This window comes from Felis catus, chromosome X (assembly GCF_018350175.1).
Source record: "Felis catus isolate Fca126 chromosome X, F.catus_Fca126_mat1.0, whole genome shotgun sequence".
NCBI lineage: Eukaryota > Metazoa > Chordata > Mammalia > Carnivora > Felidae > Felis > Felis catus.
In genome coordinates this window covers 107079679-107100980 of record NC_058386.1, presented here as the reverse complement: position 1 = coordinate 107100980, position 21302 = coordinate 107079679, and the positions used below count along the sequence as shown (strand labels likewise).

Here is a 21302-nt window from a genome sequence, read left to right as displayed (position 1 = left end):
CCTGCTTGGGATTCTCTCTCTCTCCCTCTCTATCTGCCCCTCTCCTGCTCTCTGTCTCAAAATAAAATTTTAAAAAATAAATCTTTGGCACATCTGTTTAATTCCTTAGGATAAATTCTACAAAGAAGCATTACTAGGTCAAGAAGCATTAAACATTTATAAGAATTTTGATTCACGTTTTTGCTGGCATTTCTCAAAGTGTAATGTTTCCCTAGGGTATTTGCTAAAAGAGGTCAAGAATGAGCTATAAATGAACAGACCACATTGATATGAAGATCTCAAAGCAATAAAAGTTGCTTCCTGAAAGCATAAACCGTACTAAGGGGTTTACCAGTTGTTTTCTTAAAAAAAAAAAGGAACCCTCTTCATATGTCCTACTGCTAGAGTTAATCTGTAAATTTAGAAATCTGGACTAATGGGACACAGCAGATTAAGAACACCTCTCACAGTACAACTGCATCATCAATATGGTACCGTCTAATATCCAGGTATTTCAGTGTTTTCACTCTTCAAGTTTTCAGAGGTAGTTGTGTTGTGCAACACCATAAAATGCTACGTAGGCATGAGAACATGAAAACATAATCACATGGAGCCAAGAGACCAGTCCTGATGCAGTTGAAGCCTTGAAGCCATAGTTTTGCAGTGTTGCTGAAAGGGAAACGTGCTCCACCTAATGGATCAACCGTGCAGGGTAAAGTACATGAGAGCTTAACATGCTACTACCCAACCATATGTTCACTGGATTTACAAGCTGTTGGGACCATAATCACCCACTGGGCTCAAAGAGCCCTCTCATGAGGAGCCCTAGAAACCACCAATGCAGCTGCTAAGGGTCTCAGAGTCTGTTTTCATGCAGTTCCTTGTTCTTTAAAATGCCTGCTACACAACGGGACAGGCAGGATCCATTTGCTCCAGCGCACTGGAGGAGACTAAAGTCATGTATGACCAAGAGGCTGAGGAAGGTCTCTTTATTTGTTTAGGTTTCGTTTTATTTGGTGCATGTTGCCCAACAATCCCATGATTGAATCAGATTTCCTATTTACTCTAATAAATCCATATCAGTTCCAGTTCTGTCTCAGTTGTGTTGACATTAAGGCACTAAAAAGCTGATAAACACTCTGAGATAACAGTCATTGGCCCAGTAAAATGCCATGCAGTCTTACAAAATTGTTCATTGTGCTTTTACCACTCATAATATTTTTGCAGATTTGCCCACTGAGCCATTCAACAAATACTAAAGCACTTCCTATAGACAAGCAAACTGGTACCCTGTCATTTCAGAAGTGGTTCCCAGAAATGATAGCTGAATGACTATGGGGTTATTTCAAATGAGGAAAAGATTCATAATCCCAAATTCAAACTACCACTTTAAGATTGCCAGGTCCCTTAGTAATCTTATACAATGATGCATTAAATTGTTTTTATTTACTAAATAAATGGGAAAGACAAGTATGCATAGTGTTTATAGTGAGTTGGGCACAGCCCAAAATACAACTGAATTCTGATGCTGAAAAAGTGAATAGAGAGAAGAAACATCCTAGATGTTTCCTTTAGTGAAATCTCAGGAATTCATACAAAGTAGCCACTCTTAGAAAATATTTGTTTTTTAAAAAGCAATTTTATGGAGCACCTTGGGTGGCTCAGTCGGTTGGGTGTGCAACTCTTGATTTCAGCTCAGGTCAGGATCTCACAGTTCCTGGTTCAAGCCCAGCGTCAGGCTCTGCACTGAGAGCACAGAGCCTGCCTGGGGTCCATCTCTCTTTCTCTCTCTGCCCTTCCCCTGCTTGTTCACTCTCCCTCTCTCTCAAAATAAATAAATAAAACTTTTTTTAAAAGCTATTTTATGACTTTAAAACTTACATGCAATACCCTCACTGGTCTTGGCTAACAAAAATATTACCCCTTAAATGATATGCTTTAGTGAATAGAAAAGAACTATTTATAATCAGGTTCTTAGTTCAATTGTTCCTCCCATAAATTTTTTTATAAGCCTAACAACACACTTGTTTGCATTGGAGGAGAGAGGGAGAGAAGTCTAGCTCCACATCCAAATTATTCTATTTTAAACTAGTGGCATCTGTTTTAATAATTCCAAGTTCTTTAATAAATAGTATAACATACAACAAAAACAAGTTCCTGTGTGTATGGTGAACTGTGCTCACTTAGACTGGAAGAAGAAGGGGTGGGTTAGTGATTAAGGAGGTTATGGAGAAGAAAGGCTAACAGAGAAAATAGGGGGAAGAAGTAGAAAGTGGAGAATAAGAGGAAAATTATATATTTGCACTCACAGGTCTCCAGGAAAATAAAGTCAGTGTTACAGTTAAGTGTCAAGGAGTGACCAACCACAACAACTATTGACCTTCTTTCTCCCAGGGTGTTATAAAGATAGGGGAATTAATGAAATCAATACTCTTTACTGCTCACCTGCCATAAACTTTAAGTGACCTTCGACAAGGCTGAGTCCATACACCCCTAGCATAGTGATTATAAGCATGGGCTCATGAGCCAGACTGCCTGGGTTAGAATCCTGGGTCTGCCATTTCCTAGGAACAAAGTATTCCACCTTTCTGTGCCTCAGCTTCTCATCTGAAAAATAAGAATAGTATCTACCTCCTAGAGTGGGTGAAAGAATGTAAACAGTTTTATAAACACAATACACTTAGAACAGTATCTGATACATAATAAAAGCCATAAGTATTAACTATTATCATCTGGGTTGCCTCATGCTCTAGCCTCTTAAAAAAAAAAAGGAAAGAAAAACAGTGAAAGTTTTTTCATCTTATAGCCTACAAATTTTGATAATTTTATCCCTTCAAACCTGGGGTTTCCTGCTCAGAAATGTCAGTTGTTTCATCTTCAGATGGCCGGTAATATGATGGATTTGCTCATTCTAATTTTTTTTTAATGTTTATTTACTTTTGAGAGAGAGAGTGAGAGAGACATAGCATGAGTGGGGGAGGGGCAGAGAGAGAGGGAGACACAGAATTTGAAACAGGCTACAGGCTCCAGGCTCCCAGCTGTCAGCATAGAGCCCCACATGGGGCTCAAACTCATGAACCACGAGATCATGACCTGAGCCAAAGTTGGACGCTTAACCAACTGAGCCACCCGGGCACCCTGGATTTGTTCATTCTAAAGGAAAAACATCCATGTGACCTTCTGCAGTTAATATGAATCAATCTTTATTTTGTAACCAAACAGCTTCATTGAAATTGGAATTAATATGAATCAATCTTTATTTTGTTACCAAACAGCTTCATTGAAATTCCTCACTAGGAATCCTAATCAAGCTAAACCACATGCTGGGTGGGCTTTTTTAAGTTTTATTGAGATATAATTTATATAGCATAAAGATCACCTATTCAAATCATACAATTAAATGTTTCTTAGTATATTTACAGAGTTATGCAACCATCAACCATAATCTATTTTTAGAACATGCTCATCCCAAAATGAAACCTTATACCCATTAGCAGACCTCCCCATTTCCCCCAGCCGTAAGCAACCACTAATTTACTTACGGGATTTGCCTATTCTGGACATTCTACTTAAAACTGGAATCATACAATATGTGGAATTTTGTGTCTGACTTCTTGCATTTAACATAGTGTTTTCAAGGTTCATCACGTTGTAGCGATGTGTCAGCACTTCATACCTATTTATGGCTGAATATTCCATTGTCTGGATATACTACATTTTCTTTACCCATTCATTAGTTGATATTTGGGTTGTTTCCATCTTTTTGTTATTATGAATAATGCTGCAGTGAACACTGGTATACAAGTATCTGAGTCCCTGTTTTCAATTCTTTTGGGTGTATATTAGGAACAGAATTACTGGGTCATATGGTAATTCTATGCTTAACTATTGAGGAAGTGCCTGTCTTCCAAAAGGGCTGCATTATTTTACAACCTCTCCTGCAATGTAGGAGTTCTAACTGCTTCACATCCTCACCAACTTCTGTTATTGTCTGGCTTTCTTTTTTTTTTTTTTTTACAAAGTTTTCATAACTTTGCTTTGTTGGAACTATTATCTGCAGTTTCTTTTTTCTTTTTCTTTTTTTTTAATGTTTTTTTTTTTTAATTTATTTTTGAGACAGGGAGAGAGACAGAGCATGAGCAGGGGAGAGGCAGAGAAAGAGGGAGACACAGAATCGGAAGCAGGCTCCAGGCTCTGAGCTGTCAGCACAGAGCCTGATACGGGGCTCGAACTCACGGACTGTGAGATCATGACCTGAGCCGAAGTCAGATGCTCAACTGACTGAGCCACCCAGGCGCCCCTGTCTGGCTTTCTTTTTGACATGCTGGGCTTTTTACCTGGGAAAATCATTATTTCTCTTCCAAATCAGTGGTACCTACTCATCCTTGTATTACACCCTCTCATCTTGAGCACTTTTAAGAAATTAATAGACGGGGCACCTGGGTGGCTCAGTCCGTTAAGTGTCAGACTTCAGCTCAGGACATGATCTCATGGTTCGTGAGTTCGAACCCCAACATTGGGCACTCTGCTGTCAGCACAAAGCCTGTTTTGGAGATCCTCTGTCCCCTTCTCTCTGCCCCTACCCCACTTGGGCTCACTCTCTCTCAAAAAGGAATAAACATTTTAAAAATGTATTTTAAAATAAAAAAAATTGTAAAAGAAATTAATAGTTTATCTTTTAGAAGTTTTAGGTTTACATGTAAATTGAGCTGACAGTACAAAGAGTTTGTCTTGTTTTCTGACAAACAAGTTTTCAACCAAAGCCCTTAGTTCCTTTAAAGACTGTTTCCTTGTATTCAACTGAATCTGAAAGTTTTCCCTTATCAATCTACCTTCAAAAGACATTGGTGTGTGGGTGCCTAGGTGGCTCAGTCGTTAAGCATCTGACTTTGGCTCAGGTCATGATCTCACAGTTCGTGAGTTTGAGTCCCATATCAGGTAATCTAAAGCCCCACTTCAGTTGAGCATGAGCCCGCTTCGGGTGAGTGTGAGAAAAAAGAAATTGGTGTGTCTATTTCATATCTGATATGTCCCTAAGAATTCATTTTTCAATCCAAAATTGCAATTTAAATATCCAATGGGGAGCTGTTACTTAAAGGAACTCTATAGTGAATATTTTTGTGAAACACTGAATTCTTCACACGTGTGAAATAATCACATGTGAAGATGTGAAATCTTCAAATTTTGTGTGGTAAGAGTCAGACCCTTACTCTCTGAGGCACCTTTACTGTAGTAGCCTATTTCACTATAGAAATGGGTTAGTCCTTAGTGTTCAGTCAAAATGCTCTATTCATCATATTGGTTACCTGAGGAGATACTTTATCAATCCATGACTAAGGATAGGATAGGATAGGATGCCTAAAATAAAAATAGCAAGTCAAATTCTTTAATTGGAACTACCTACCCATGATTATGGCTACTATATAAAGGCATTAATCTTTAAAGCTTTGCCAATTTGGATAAAGGTATCATCAGCTTCAAATTCTTTTTCTTCAAAATTTACATTGAAAATTATTGGCCCCTACTGCCCCTCTACTCTTTTTCTACCACTAGAATATTAGTCCTTTTTATACTTCAGGCTGGTATTGTCATCACCAGTGTCCTCTGTGATGTCCTCCCCAAACTGTTTTATACTGGACCAGCCCAGGCTCACTTCTTGGACCTCTTCTCTTGTTACTGGCACTCCCTTGGTGGTCTCCTTCAGTATCATGGCTTTGCGTTGCTTTAACCCTAGACTGGCTCCTTTCTCACCTCCAATAGACTTCAACTAAATTTGGCTTTCTCGGTGTGCAACCCTGCCCTAATATTATTCCCCATCCCCCTTCCCTGCTTTATTTTTCTATAAATGATTTATCACCACCCAATACACTATTTATTTTACTCACTAATCTTTTTATTATGTTTCCCTTCTGGGGACAAAAAGCTCTAGGAGGCAGGGATATCTGTTGAATAAGTGAGCAGATAATCAGTTAAAAACATTAGGTGCATCTCCCTCCCCAAGGACCCCTATTTATCCTTAATAACCTACTCTTTGTCATCCCATCCTTATCTAGTAATTCAAAATTTAATTTCATTCCATTTAAATCCCACAGTATTTGCTTAACCTTCGCTATGTTTTAGGCCTTTTATCAGATCTTTGTGTACAGATCAATTCATTTTTTTCATTTAACAAATATTTTCTGAGTATATAGAACAGTGCTAGGCATGGAGAACATAACAGTAAACAAAATCAACAGAATCTCTATTTTTATGGAGCTTACAGACTGATGAGAAATTTAGATATTAACCAAATAGTCACACAAATATAGTATGTCGTTATAAATATGTGGCATAAAAATTATAATGAGGTAAGTTATTTAGACTGGTAGAGAGAAAATCAATGTAAGGCTTCTCTAAAGGAATAACACTTAACCTGAGGTGAATAGAAAGCCAATTTCCAATATATATAAACCCTTCAAGGAACTACCTTTCAGTCTACACCCTTGTGAAAAACTGGTTTTCTTTTTGCTCATCTATTCAGGAATAAGAGGGTATCTGACTGGTGTAGTAGTCTTGGGGGGAGGGGGAGGGAGAGAAAGTGTGTGTGTGTGTGTAATATTATTCAGCCATAAAAAAGAATGAAATATCGTACTTGCAACAACTTGGATGTAGCCAGAAAGTATAATGCCAAGAGAGATAAGTCAGAGAAAGACAAATACCGTGTGATTTCACTCATACGTGGAATTTAAGAAAATAAACAAAGGAAAAAAACAGAGAGAGAGACAAACCAAGAAACAGACTCTTAACTATAGAGAACTGCAGATTACTAGAGGGGAGGTGAAGGGATAGATGAAATAGGTGATGGAGATTGAAGAGCGCACTGCAATGTATAGACTTGTTGAATCACTATACTGTTACACCTGAAACTAATAGAACACTGTATGTGAACTCTACTGGAATTCAAATTTCAAACTTTGAAAACAAAATTTTAAAGTGACAACTGAAAGAGGAAAAAAAATAAATGGTGAGATACCATTACACACCTATAAGAATGGTCAAAATCCAAAACACTGACACCAAAAGCTGGCAAGGATGTCGAGAAACTGGAACTCTTGTTCATCGTTGATGAGAATGCAAAACGGTACAGCTACTTTGGAAGACAGTTTGGCAATTTCTTACAAAACTAAACATACTCTTAACATACCATCCAGCAATTGTGCTCCTTGGTATTTATAAGCAAATGAGTGGAAACTTGTGTCCACACAAAAACTTGCACATGAATATTTATAATAGCTTTATTCATAATTGCCAAAACTTGGAAACAACCAAGACATCCTTTAGCAGGTAAATGGATAAATATACTGTGGTACATCCAAAAGAAAAAAAAAAAGAAAATGAGCTATCAAACCATGAGAAGACATGGAGGAATCTTAAGTGCATATTACTACGTGAAAAAGCCAATCTGAAAAGGCGACATCCCAACTATAGGACATTCTGCAAAAGGTAAAACCATAGAGACAATAACAGGATCAGTAAAGGGGTGCCTAGGTGGCTCATTTCCATGCTAAGCATGGAACCTGCTTAAGATTTTCTCTCTCTCGGGGCGCCTGGGTGGCGCAGTCGGTTAAGCGTCCGACTTCAGCCAGGTCACGATCTCGCGGTCCGTGAGTTCGAGCCCCGCGTCGGGCTCTGGGCTGATGGCTCAGAGCCTGGAGCCTGTTTCTGATTCTGTGTCTCCCTCTCTCTCTGCCCCTCCCCCGTTCATGCTCTGTCTCTCTCTGTCCCAAAAATAAATAAACGTTGAAAAAAAAAATTTTAAGATTTTCTCTCTCTCTCCCACACTGCCCCACCACTCGTGCTCATGCATTCTCTCTTCAAAAAAAAAAAAAAAGGATGAGGGGATCACAGGGGTTAGAGAAGAGGGAAGGATGAATAGGCAGAGCACAGAGTTTTATGGGCAGTGAAACCATTCTGTATGGTACTATAATGATGGATATAGGTCATTATACATTTATCAAAACCCATAAAATGCATAACACGAAGAGTGAATCCTAATGTAGATGACAGATTTGGGGTGATAATAATGTGCCATTATATACTTATTAACTGTAACAAATGAATCACTCTGGTGACGAATTTTGATGTGGGGGAAGCTATGCATATGTAGGGGTAGGGGAACATGGGAAATCTCTGTACCTTGAACACAATTTTGCTGTGAACCTGAGACTTCTCTTAAAAATAAAGTTTACTGGAATGCAAACTGGTACAGCCACTCTGGAAAACAGTGTGGAGTTTCCATAAAAAAATTAAAAACAGAACTACCCTACGACCCAGCAATAGCACTGCTAGGAATTTATCCAAAGGATACAGGAGTGCTGATTCATAGGGGCACATGTACCCCAATGTTTATAGCAGCACTTTCAACAATAGCCAAGTTACAGAAAGAGCTTCAATGTCCATCAGCAGATGAATGGATAAAGAAGATGTGGTTTATATACACAATGGAATACTACATGGCAATGAGAAAGAATGAAATCTTGCCATTTGTAGCAACGTGGATGGAACTGGAGGGTTTTATGCTAAGTGAAATAAGCCAGTCAGAGAAGGACAGATATCATATGTTTTCACTCATATGTGGAACTTGAGAAACTTAACAGAAGATCATGGGGGAAAGGAAGGGGAAAAAATAGTTACAGAGAGAGAGGGAGGCAAACCATAAGAGACACTTAAATACAGAGAACAAACTGAGGGTGGATGGAGGGGGGGAGGGGGGAAAATGGGCAATGGGTATTGAGGAGGGCACTTGTTGGGATGAGCACTGGGTGTTGTATGTAAGCGTTGAATCATGGGAATCTACCCCCAAAACCAAGAGCACACTGTACATACTATATGTTAGCCAACTTGACAATAAATTATATTAAAATATGAAAATAAAAATAAAGTTTATTAAAATTAATTTTAAAAAGATAGTACTTTAGACTGTCAGTTAAGAAGGCACTGTGGGGGCTCAGTTGGTTAAGCGGCCGACTTCAGCTCAGGTCACAATCTCACGGTCCGTGAGTTCGAGCCCCATGTCAGGCTCTGTGCTGACAGCTCGGAGCCTGGAGCCTGTTTCAGATTCTGTCTCCCTCTCTCTGACCCTCCCCCGTTCATGCTCTGTCTCTCTCTGTCTCAAAAATAAATAAACGTTAAAAAAAAAATTTTAAAAAAAGGCACTGTGGAGTGGGAGAATGAGACAGAGAAGAAATCTGAGAACTATGTGCTAGTCTCAAATCTGCCACAATCCAGTCATGTGACTTAGGGCAAATTTTCTTCATTTTTGTGAACCATATTTTGTCTACCTGTACATAAAAAGTAGATTTCAGTAGGTCTTAACCTTTTTTGGGTTACTCCCCCTCAAGGCTACCCTCCACAACAGGGTTATCTTCCTAAAAATACAAAAGCTGGTTATATTATTCCCATATTTTAAACTTCCTTTACCTGCCCCTCCTCCAGGATAAAAAAAAAAGTCCAATTCTTTATTAGGGCACATACAGATCCCTCATAATTTGACCCTTCTGGTCACACTATTCTTATTTCCTTTCATTTTAGCCACAGTTCTATACAAGTGCTTCCCAAAGTGCAATCTAAGGACCACCTGTATCAAGTACTTGTGATGAAAGCAAACTTTGCCCCAAATAAAGTTAGGATCTCAGGCAATGGATGTAAGAAACTACATTTTCATGAGATCTCCAGGCAATTCTGCCTCACATAGTGTTTGAAAACCCCTGCCCTACATTTTAGCCAAACTGAACTTTCCCCCACTCCCCTGCCTGGAATGTCCTTCACTGCCTTATCCATATGGTAACATCTGCTATTTACCTCAAATGTCACCTGCACTATGAAGACTTTGGCCAATCCCCTAGGTAACTGGCTGTTGTTCCCTTCTCTGCGCTTCTAGCACTTTGTTCATCTTTTATATAGTACTTAGTACCTACTATAATTATCTACTTACATGTCTGTTTCTCATCCTATAATGTGAGCTTGAAAATAGAGACTATGTCTTAACTTGTTTTTATACTCCCAACATCTAGGACGTAATAGGCATACAATAAATGTTTGCTGAATAAATGAATGAACGGATAAAAATGAAGAGCTAAACTATTCATTCCACAAAAATTTGAGTGCCTACAATGCCTAAGCACTGTTCTAGTACAAGAAAGTCACCATAACTTTTTGCCTATAAGAAAATTAGAACCCTGCACACAGTGTTCTATTTTAAGCCTCTTTTAACATTTTATCTGTAGAAACTTCCAAATGAGCCACTTGTTTATTTATTCATGCTTAGGAAAGAACAATTTGCCTGATGTTTAAGTGAGTAACACAACAGCTCAGACCCTGGAGCCTGCTTCAGATTCTGTGTCTTCTCTCTCTCTCTCTTCCCCCTCCCGCACTCGCACTCTGTCCCTCTCTCTCAAAAATAAATTTTTTTTAAAAATTTTAAAAATGAGTACCATTATGACAACAAGTGGCAGTGGAAAAACACAATGCACTTAGTCTATTTCCATAAATGTGCTTGAAGAGTCTAGCACATTTCCATAAATGTGCTTAAAGAGCTGGCAAAGGAGAAAGTAGTAAATGAAGACAAAGCCAAAGTGATTCTGCCAATAAATACTTTAATGAGAACCGAGGTCTGTAACATACATAGCAGTAACTGCCCTGGCCTATGCCTTCTGCTCTAGCTCAAGTTTGGGGCTAACCAACTACATTTAACCCACATTTGAAAAGAAGGCCATTTTGATGTCATCTATCAGTATCCATCTTCATAGAAGATACCAATCTGGGGCCAGAGTCTCAATGTTAACACTTCCTCTCACGGAAAAGTTAACATGGTAACACAAACACACGAACAATTTTGAAGCATCCTGTAGTTCTTCCATCAGGAGGCCCTTGGGAGACCAATGGTTCAGTAAACACTTACAACTTTGTCAAAATACATTAGAACACGGAAAAAGGGAAAAAAGTAGAAACGCTGGCAGGGCTTGGCTCACGTATAATTCAGTTCTTAGATTTGAAGCCTCTTGAGCTGCTCATATGTAATAAAAAACTGAGGAGTAAGTCATGGAAGATCATTGGGTTGACAATGAAAGCTAAACCTAGTTCTAAAATTGTGTATTGCATTCTCTTACACTGAGGTAGTCTATCTCAGATTCTGAGTTGTACTTGCTTAAGACTTTTTAAAAACAATACCTGGCAAATCAAGCATGCATTGAGTATCCACCACGTACCCCTTATGATTTGCATTTAGCAATAAAAACAGATTAGAACTCTAACATACTTATAGTCTTCAGTGGCCAACAGGCCACACACACTCTCTCACACACACCCAAGAACATTAATGACAACATATATATTATTCAATGCTAAGAGTAACTGTCACTCTTAGGTGATCAGATCAATCCCAAGGAGAGAGAGGCATACTCCCTCTCTCAACCTATAGATTCCACAAGGGCAAGGAATTACTTTTGAACCCTGCAATGCTCACCACTATACACACAAACTATATACAACATTCAATTCTCTCTGCACAAAGGAGGCACTCAAACACAGCTAAAGAAAGAAGAGCCATCCGTGAGGAAAGAGACCTACTTGGCCTGGATTCCTTCACCCTATGAGTGTTTTCTGTCTTATTATTTCTCCAGTTGCTCTGGTCCTATAGTTAGGAGTAGGAAATCTGGACCACCTCAGCATGTACTTTCCTGTGGGCAAATCCCAACAGGGTTTCCAAAAACTTCATAACCCCTTCCAGATTTGTTTGTACTTGTTTTTTTTTTTAAAGAGGACACTTTGGTACATCTTTTCTGCTGCCTTTAGTTTGTACTAGACTCCAACTAAAAGCCATTTCTCTACTTAGTTCTATCCTCAATGGTCACCATTAGAATGCTTGAGTTTCTCACTTGCCTAAAGGTGTCAATAACCAAATTTTCCTTCCCATAGTAAAAAATTACCTGGGAGCTTAAAGCATCTGCTTTCATTCTCATATTCTAAAAGGATACAATGATGTTCCAGGGTCCAAGTCGAAGCCAGTTTGGCCAAAATCCTTTATAGAGTGCAAAAAATCCCTCATGTTTCCACATCTGAGGGAAAGATATAATCAAAAATAGAGTGAATTCCCCTTACTATTCACATCTGACAATTACTTTTATTTTTAGTACTCATCTTCCATGTCCCTCCCCAACAACTTATGGCTCCATTAATGCTGTTTTTCTAAAGCCATACATTTTGAATTCATATACAGTCTAAATCTACCCACTCATTCAACAAATATTTAAGCACCTTGCCTATGCAAGGTACTCTTCTTGATGCTGGGATAATAGTAATAACAGTAAACAAGAGAGAAGGTGTCTGTGGTAGCCAGCCTCCAATATGACCCCAATGAAAGCCACCACTAGTTATTCATATCCTTGTGTAACCCCTCTCACAACATACCAGGAGAGGTCTAGGTCACCAAGAAAATACAGCAGTAGTCTGTCACCTCCATTATGTTATAAAAGATGTTTTAGGGGCGCCTGGGTGGCGCAGTCGGTTAAGTGTCCGACTTCAGCCAGGTCACGATCTCGCGGTCCGTGAGTTTGAGCCCCGCGTCAGGCTCTGGGCTGATGGCTCAGAGCCTGGAGCCTGTTTCTGATTCTGTGTCTCCCTCTCTCTCTGCCCCTCCCCCGTTCATGCTCTGTCTCTCTCTGTCCCAAAAATAAATAAACGTTGAAAAAAAAATTAAAAAAAAAAGATGTTTTAGATCTAAAAGGCTTCTGCTTCTGTCTTCTTCTCTCTTGAATTGTTCACTATAGAGAAAGTTAGCTGTCACGTCATGAGAGGCCCAGAAGGGGAGAAACTAAGGCTTCCAGCCAACTTCCAGAGAAGAACACAGGTTTAGTAGCCAACAGCTAATAATTCCTGCTAATAGCCACATGAGTGATCTTTGAAGCAGATATCCCAGCTCCAGTCTAGCCTTCAGATATGGCTGTAGCTCTAGCTGACATCTGACTACAACCTCACAAGAGAATATAAGCTGAAATCACTAAGCTAAGTTGCTTCTGAATTCCAGACCCACAGAAACTGCGTGATCACAAATGTTTGCTGTTTTAAGGAAGTGAGTTTTGGAGCAATTTGTTATAAAGGAAGAGATAACTTACACACTCCCTGCCCTCAAGGAGTGCACTCTCTAAAAGAGCTGACAAATACATAGATTGATATATATTATATTCAGAAATGGAAGTGCTAATAGGAAAACTAAAGTAGGGTAGGGAATAAGGAGCTGGGCAAGTCACTATCCTCCTCTGAGTCTGTTTCATTCTATCAACTTCTGTGTAATGCCATGGACTGACTACCTGATGTAAATGCTTTCAAGATTGCATGAGGAACAGTGTGTAAATTGCTTTGAGTTTAGGTTTCCTGTTTTATACAATGGGGGTCCTAAACACACCAACTGAGTAATTATTTGAATTAAATGACATATTAAATGACAAAGGTCATAAACTGGTGGTGTGTTGAATTCAGCCAGCAGAAACAGTCCCTATTTTGTGTACTATTTTAAAATATCTATTAAGTAACTCCTGTGTGTTAGGCACTGGGTTAGACATTGCGATGTTATTTTGCCCTTCCCCTGGTGAAGTAAAACCTGCCACTATACTAAATAATTGATATATTTGGATAGGACATTAATATGAGAATCCAGACTTGTAAATATCCCCTATCCCATCCTGTAGATTAAGAATACTCAAGATAATTATCCTTACTAATCATTTTTTGAACAAATAGTAACAGAATAAGGGTACTTTTACAGAATCATAGTGGTAATATGCTTTCCCCCAATGGATTACCAGCAAATGCTGAAGGTCTCAGACCAAAATTGATGTTAGAAAATTGTGAAATTCAGCCAGATGCAGATAACCTAGAATCATAGACTGCTAAAATGACAAGGGACCTTAGAGATACAATCCAATATAAAAAAAATACAATTTATACATTAAATTATAAATAGTGTCACTTTCCTGCTTCAAGCTCTCCAATGGCTTCCCAGTGGATTTCACTCTAATTGCAAATTTTATGTGATGATCTATAGGATCCTACATGATTTAGCCCCTGCCAGTCTCTCCAGTTTCATTTCCTACTACTTTCTCCTTCATTTACCACACTCAGCCATACCAGCCTTCCTTTTAACCTTTGAACATATCCAGTTCATTCCCAACTCAGGGCCTTTGTACCTGTTCCCTCTTTTTGAAATGTTTTTTCTCTCAGATCTTCATCACCTTCTTCTCATCATTCAGATCTCTGCTCAAATATCACCTTCCCACAGCCTTGTCCTGGCTATCCTGGCTGAAGTAGTTCCCTACTATCATTTCCAAGTCACTGTCTCATGCTCTATTTATGTATTAACAGCATTTAATTCTATCTGAAATTATATTGTTTATTATTTGTGTGTTTATTGTCTGTCTCCCTCAACTAGAATGTAGTCTCCAGGAGAACAGGGACTATGTTTGTCTTGCTCACCACTATATCCCTACCACCTAACACTGTCTGACACAGGAAAGTTTCCAATAAATACCTAAATGAATATCTGTTGAGTACATGAACATACAAACACAGTAAGGGTCTCTAATACTCCCATGAGCCATATGAATCTTTAAAAAGCTCCAAAACAGTGACGAACTTCTATAGAACATTAGGACTGGGAGGCCCACTGCCTGGCTTCAGACAGTTGTGTGAAAACAAACACAAGAACTTCTGTAGATAAACAGAGACAACAGACTACTTCATAAAGTTGTGCATTCATTCAATAAATAATCTGCTGTGGATAAAGTGATAAGATGCACATGGCCCTGCCTTCATGGAACTTACAGTCTACTGGGGCAGACAGGCATTAAAAGCAATTACAATAAAATGTAACAAATATAAATGTGATACAGCCACACAATGGAGTATCACCCAGCCATGAAAAGGAACACACTGATACGTACTAAGACATGAATGAACCTTGAAACATTGTGGTAAGTGAAGGGAGCCAGTCAAAAAGATCACATATTGTATGATTCCATTTATATGAGATATCTAGAATATGCAAATCTAAAGAGTTAGAAAAGTAGGTTAGTGGTTTCTTAGGACTGGGAGTGAGGGAACAGGGAGGTGATAACTAAAGAGTATGAGGTTTCTTTTTGAATTCATGAAAATGTTCTAAAATCAACTGTGGTGATGACAGTCACACAAATCTGTGAATATACCAAAAGCCACTTTGAATAGGTAAATTTTACAATATGTAAATTAGTCCTCAAAAAAGATGTTTTTAAATAATAAAATAAATGTTGTCAGAGTAAGTACAAGAAACTGTGTACACAGAACCTAGTTCATCAGTCAGGGAAGGCCTTTAGGAGAAAGTAACAAGCTCTGAAGAATGAATAGGAACTAGCTAAGTGAAAAGGATATATAGGGTAGGGTGGGGGCATCTAACAAAGTATATGGCATGGATGAAAATTTGGGAATGAAGGAAAGTCTACCAGTGGAAATTGTATAGTACATCTGGAATGTAGAATAAAGGTAGCAGTGATAAGGCTGTAGAAGTAAAAAGGGGCCAAATCATATAGAGCCTTGGGTCAACGAGAAGCCATTCAAGGGTTTTAAGACAGGAGTGACAGGGTAAGATTTGCAGCTGTTGGTTTCTATGGCAGAAATGAATGCAGAACTCCATTCACTAGTGCTCTGGGACTCTCGCTGATGAAGTAATAAAGCAAGATGCTATTATGTACAATGACAATATAGAGCAATCAGTATAAAGAACTTTAACAGCAAGTAAATGAATGAGAGAGTGAATATAGGTAAAGGTTACTGCCAACATGAAAATGTGTTTCTGACAATATAACACAGCATGGTGGTTTTAAGTTTAAACTTTTGAATCAGACTCTGGTTTAAGTCCCAGATTTGCTTCTTATTAGGTGTATAATCTTGGGTACTTAGCCACTCCCACCCAAGTTCCCTTGTTTATAAAATGGAAAACGTATCTACTCCATAGGGTTGCTGTGAGCTAAAAGATAGACTATAGTGTGTGGCACATAATAAGCATTCACTAAATGCTAGCTATTACTCTATTATTGTACGTTCTATCTCCTGTTAGCCAACCTTCTTGAAAGAGTATTTTACACTTGTCTATTTACCCTTGATTCCTATGTGTTTACCTGTCTCTATTAGAATTAAAGTGTCATGACAAAGGCCAAAACTTTTCTGTTCACCAAACTAGAACAGCACCTGGCACATAAGACTTAAACATTTTTGTACTGGATGAATGAATAATTAAACACACTCCTCATGCACATCAATCTAGCTTTTGCAAACATCATTCCAGCAAACCTCCTCTAGAAAATATCAAATCCAACAGATAGTTTGTAGTCCTTATATTGGACCTCTCTATTCCCGTTGGCATTAAATAACTACTCATCTCTTCTTCAAACTCATTACTCCCTTGGCTTCCATGGCTCTTCTAAGTTTCCTCATATCTTTTGACTGTTATCTTTCAGTGTCTCTCCTAGGTTTCCCACCTGCCAACCCTTAGCAATTGGTATTCCTCAGAGTTATTTCCTTGGCCCTCCCTTTCTCTCTCTCTATACCAGCGATTGTCAAGTGGAAGGGTAAGCATGTCAGAAATAGCAAAGAGGGGCTTTTACCAAACTCTACTTCCCAAAGTCTGAGAATCATTTCCTCTGTGAATCACTATTAATGGAAGGAATGCATAATACTCTAGTGTGCTAGAAAGGCAAAAATGATGTGAACTCCTCTACGTTCTCTCCTTGGTCTCTCCCTCCACAGTTATGTAACACCTCTACACTACTGATTCCCCAGGCTCCTATCTATATCCCTAAACTCTCCCCTGAGTTAAGACTAAGGTCTCCAAATATATCCACTGCATGTTCCTCATGCACTTCAAACTAAGTATCCAAAACTGTACTGTCTCCCCCCCCCAACCCCGCCCAAAAAAACCTGTTTTTCCTGTGATAACTGTGTCAATGGGAATCACCACATAGTCACCAAAACAAAGAACTGGGAACTTATCTCTGACACTTCCTTTCTCCCACACCTCTCCACACCTAGTCAAGCAAATCCTATTGACTTTACCAACTAAATTATTCTCAACTCTATCCTATCTTCTGCATCCCCACTACAGTGCTCAAATTCAGGCTTTATTGCCTCTATCTTAGATTACTAACAGCTTTCTAATCAGCTTCCCTATCTCTAGGTCATTGTTTCTCAAAGTGTAGTATCCAGAGTCTCAGTATTGCCTGAGAACTGGTTAGAAACACAAATTCTCAAGTCCCTATTCAAGACCTGCTGAATCAGAATCTGGTGATGGGCCCCAGCCATCTGCATTTGAATAAGCCCTCCAGGTGATTCCGAGGCAAGTTAATGCCTTAAGAACCACTGCTCCAGGCTTACCCCTTAGATAAATGGCTTTTCAACCTTAGGTGAACACTGCAATCACCTGAGGACTTTTAAAAATACTTTCAACCTAGGTCCCTTACCCCCATAAGTTCTGAGTTCATTGGTCTACAGTAGACACAGGAGCTGTGAAAGTTTCCCCAGGTGGCTCCAATGCACCTGAGAACCACTGTCTTACAAACCCAAAGTGATCTAAAATACAAATCTAACCTGATTAAGATATTTCAATAGCTCCCCATCAAGTTAAAAAAAAAACCCAAGTACCTCAGCATAGCATTCAATATCCTTTATAACCTATTTAACCCCTTAGCCATCAACATAAGAAAGGCACTACAGTGTAGAAGTTAAGAATGTTAGTTTGAAGACAAATGGTCTGAGCTGAAACCCCACTAGCTGCAAAATTTGGGGCAGGTTAGTTAATCTCTAGTGCTTTAGTATCTACCACATGGGGTAATGATGAGGATTAAGTGAATGAATACATGTAAGTCTCATTAGGACAGTTTCTGATACAAAGTAAAAGCACTCAACACATGTGAGTTATTCAAGATGCCACCATCTACAGGGAGCCTATCCTAAACTTCCAAATTAGACTAGAATTTCCTTCCATAGGTCCCCGAGTTTATCAGGTTTACCAGGCTGTGCTGATTATCTGTTTGTACACCTGCAGTATACTGTAATTTCTCTGTATCTACTAAAATGGTTCCTGTTAGATAATAAATGGTTGTTAAACTAAACTGACAGCACAGAGAAACCATATGGAAATGTCATATTTTGGCCCCAAATTTGCTTTTTGTAGAAGGATGATCACCAGTGATTACACAACACATTTATGATATTCAGTTTCCTACAAACATAGCATCGCAGAAACTTTCAAAGGCAAAGTGTAAGCAACAGCACAATACTGAACTGAAATGGAGTACCAGATTTTCTATTACAGGGTCTCTGTCTTACCTGAAGCAGGTAAATGTGGGATATCTTAAGTCCCTTCTATCTGTCAATAATTCTACATGGTGCTATCAATAAAAGTATCCTGCAGTCTCAAGTATTCAAACTGGAATGATAATATTAAGGACCACTGCATATCAGCAGATTGCCAAGGAGACAGCTTTTATAACTGGAACTTATTCTGAGAGGCTATTAAAAATATACATAATGATTCTTCCATCTTCAAAATGATACATAGCAACCAAGAATAAGGACTGAAAGAATGCCTGAGACATCTAAGAAAATCAAAAATGCAAACCAAGCCTACAGCGTGCATACCTTTAAAATACCATCCAAAGTACCCTTGTAAAGGTCCACATGTCCCACGATTGCCCTCTGGTTCATCATGCGAGTTCGAACCACATCAACTGGATTGGAAGCCAGAGCACCAGCCAAGCCGCATGTAAAGCTGGAACTAAAAATGAAAACTTTAAGATAAACCACCTCACTTCCAACCCTGACTAAACAGAAATTACGCTAAACATAAATTCATAACTGTATGATGAGTCAGACTCATCAGATAAAACTTGGCACTTGCCCTTTCATTACAATCTAAAGAGAGAGGAAATGTGTTCTAAAGAAATATCATTCAAAAGGTATCCCTGTGGGGCACCTGGCTGGCTCAGTCCGTAGAGCATGTGACTCTTGATCTCAGGTAGTAAGTTCAAGCCCCATACTGAGTGTAGAGATTACTTAAAAATAAAATCCTTTAAAAAGTATTATGCCCTTCACTTTTCAATCCAAAACTTAGCCTTTGGTAGGGGCCGGGGGGGGGGGGTGCAATTTAGAAGTCTAGCAGGATCCCTAAGCAGAAACTAACACACATCATCTATTAGATATATAAGTTTTCATACCACAGCATCATATACCAAATGCGGTATACTTTGAGTGGTAAAGTATCATAAAAGTTCCAATATGAAGAGAATGTAGGATAAGGCTAGCAACAGTCTTTAGCCCAAAACTGTAGTTTTGTTTCACAGGCCCTATAAATTTTCACTTTTTTCTGATTCTCATTGAGAAAAGTTTGCTTTCTGATCCAAACTTAACCAAAGAAAATAACAGATAAAATTAGATATAGAGGCTGTGTATGAACAAATGCAAATCCTAGACATCTGATAGGCTGTTGTATTAGACACTGCTACCAAGTACAGTGGTAGTACAGTATCTACAGTATCTACCCACAGTACAGTATCTACCCACAGCATCTAGGATCTCTGTACAAGTATTAGAAGGCTTGAAGTTCTGGAGATAAGACAGAGAGGAGTATCTAGACCATCTGTACCCATTATTGATTCTACATGAGGACCTCAGTGAAAGATGCTTTTTGTGCTTAAAATAATGGAAATATGGAATAAGCACAGCCTATAATACTTACACAAAGTGAGTTAAAATTGTGTCTCCCATCACCCCTGACAATATTAAGTGCTTCTTTGTAATATCATAGACTGGTAACTCCACGCCCACAACAATGGCAGCCCGCTGAGCAGTTGGGACAACACCCTGCAATATGTAAGTGATATTACACACCAAAGAAATACACAGGTTAGTGACATAAATTGTAAAAAAAGTGAACAAGGGGCACCTGGGTGGCTCTGTCTGTTAAGTGTCCAACTCTTGATTTAGGCTCAGGTCATGATCTCATGAATTGGATTGTGAGATCGAGCCCCACGTTCAGCTCTGTGCAGACAGTGCAGAGCTTGCTTGGGAGTCCCTCTCTCTCTGTCCCTCCCATGTGCACATTCTCTCTCTCTCAAAATAAACATTAAAATATGAGAGAGGAGCACCTAGATGGCTCAGTCACTAAGTATCTGACTTCGGCTCAGGTCATGATCTCGTGGTTCGTGAGTTTGAGCTCCACATTGGGTGAGCTCACGCCCTGCTTTGGGTGAGCACGAGCCCCATTCCAGGTGAGCCCTTCTCTCTCTCTGTCTCTCTCTACCCCCCCACTCTGCCCCTTGTGGGATTCTCTCTCTCTGCCTCTCGCTCACTTAAGCCCCCTCTCTCTCAAAAAAAAGTATGATTTAAAAAACAAATAAATAAAAATAGAACAAAACAGGTTGGGAGTTGCAAAGTGACATAAAAATCCAAGTCTGGGGGCACCTGGGTGGCTCAGTCAGTTAAGTGTCCGACTTCGGCTCAAGGTCATGATCTCAAGGTTCCTGAGTTCGAGCCCTGCACTGGGCTCTCTGCTGTCAGCGCAGAACTCGCTTTGGATCCTCAGGCTCCCTCCCTCTCTGCCTCTCCCCAGTTCTCATGCATACATGCTTGCTCTCTCTTTCAAAAATAAACAAACATTAAAAAAATAAAATAGGGACTCCTGGGTGGCTCAGTCGGTTGAGCATCCAACTTCGGTTTAGGTCATGATCTTGCAGTTCGTGAGTTTCAGCCCCACATGGGGCTCGCAGCTGTCAATGTGGAGCCTGTTTCTGATCATCTGTCCCTCTCTGCCCCTCCCTTGCTCATACTCTCTCTCTCTCAAAAATAAACATTTAAAAAAATAAAATGTCATTTACATTTGAAAATAACATACCACGGGGACAAGTGCTTTCTGGGATACCTGTTATAAACTGCTCATTTATAAATTCCCAAATTCAACTCATAAAGTGGAAGTGATGTAGCTGTGCTATCATCAGAAGATGTCTAATTCTGCTGATCGGGCTGGCTGGCCCAACAGTGCCTTCCTCTCGGACACTTCCACCTGCTCAACAGTGTTAGAAGATGATTTTCAGAGAAGACTACCTTGCTGAACAGTAACGCCCCAATTTGGAGCCCATGGGCCAAATTCAGGCAACAGACATGTTGTGTGTGGCCTACACAGTGTTTCTAGAAGGCCGAATTAGCTGTCAGTGTATAAAAAACAGGATACTTCCCATAGGAATGCAGATTTTCAGCTTCTCTTG

At 39.3% G+C, this 21302-nt stretch overlaps 1 protein-coding gene across 7 annotated transcripts in view; it reads right to left on the bottom strand.

The window, feature by feature from the left end:
• SLC25A14 (solute carrier family 25 member 14) overlaps positions 1-21302 on the bottom strand; it is a 59232-nt gene that overhangs the window by 19402 nt on the left and 18528 nt on the right. For 6 of the 7 annotated variants that reach the window (XM_023248835.2, XM_045050558.1, XM_006944006.5 and 3 more), the window contains 4 exons: positions 19778-19902; positions 18682-18817; positions 11994-12074; positions 10597-11044 (listed from right to left, as the gene is read on the bottom strand). In XM_023248835.2, coding sequence (XP_023104603.1) covers positions 11003-11044; positions 11994-12074; positions 18682-18817; positions 19778-19902 — 384 coding nt within the window. In that variant the 3' untranslated portion in view covers positions 10597-11002. Of the gene's footprint in view, positions 1-10596; positions 11045-11993; positions 12075-18681; positions 18818-19777; positions 19903-21302 lie in introns of those variants that run through there. The other variant, XM_045050559.1, reaches the window with a different exon arrangement.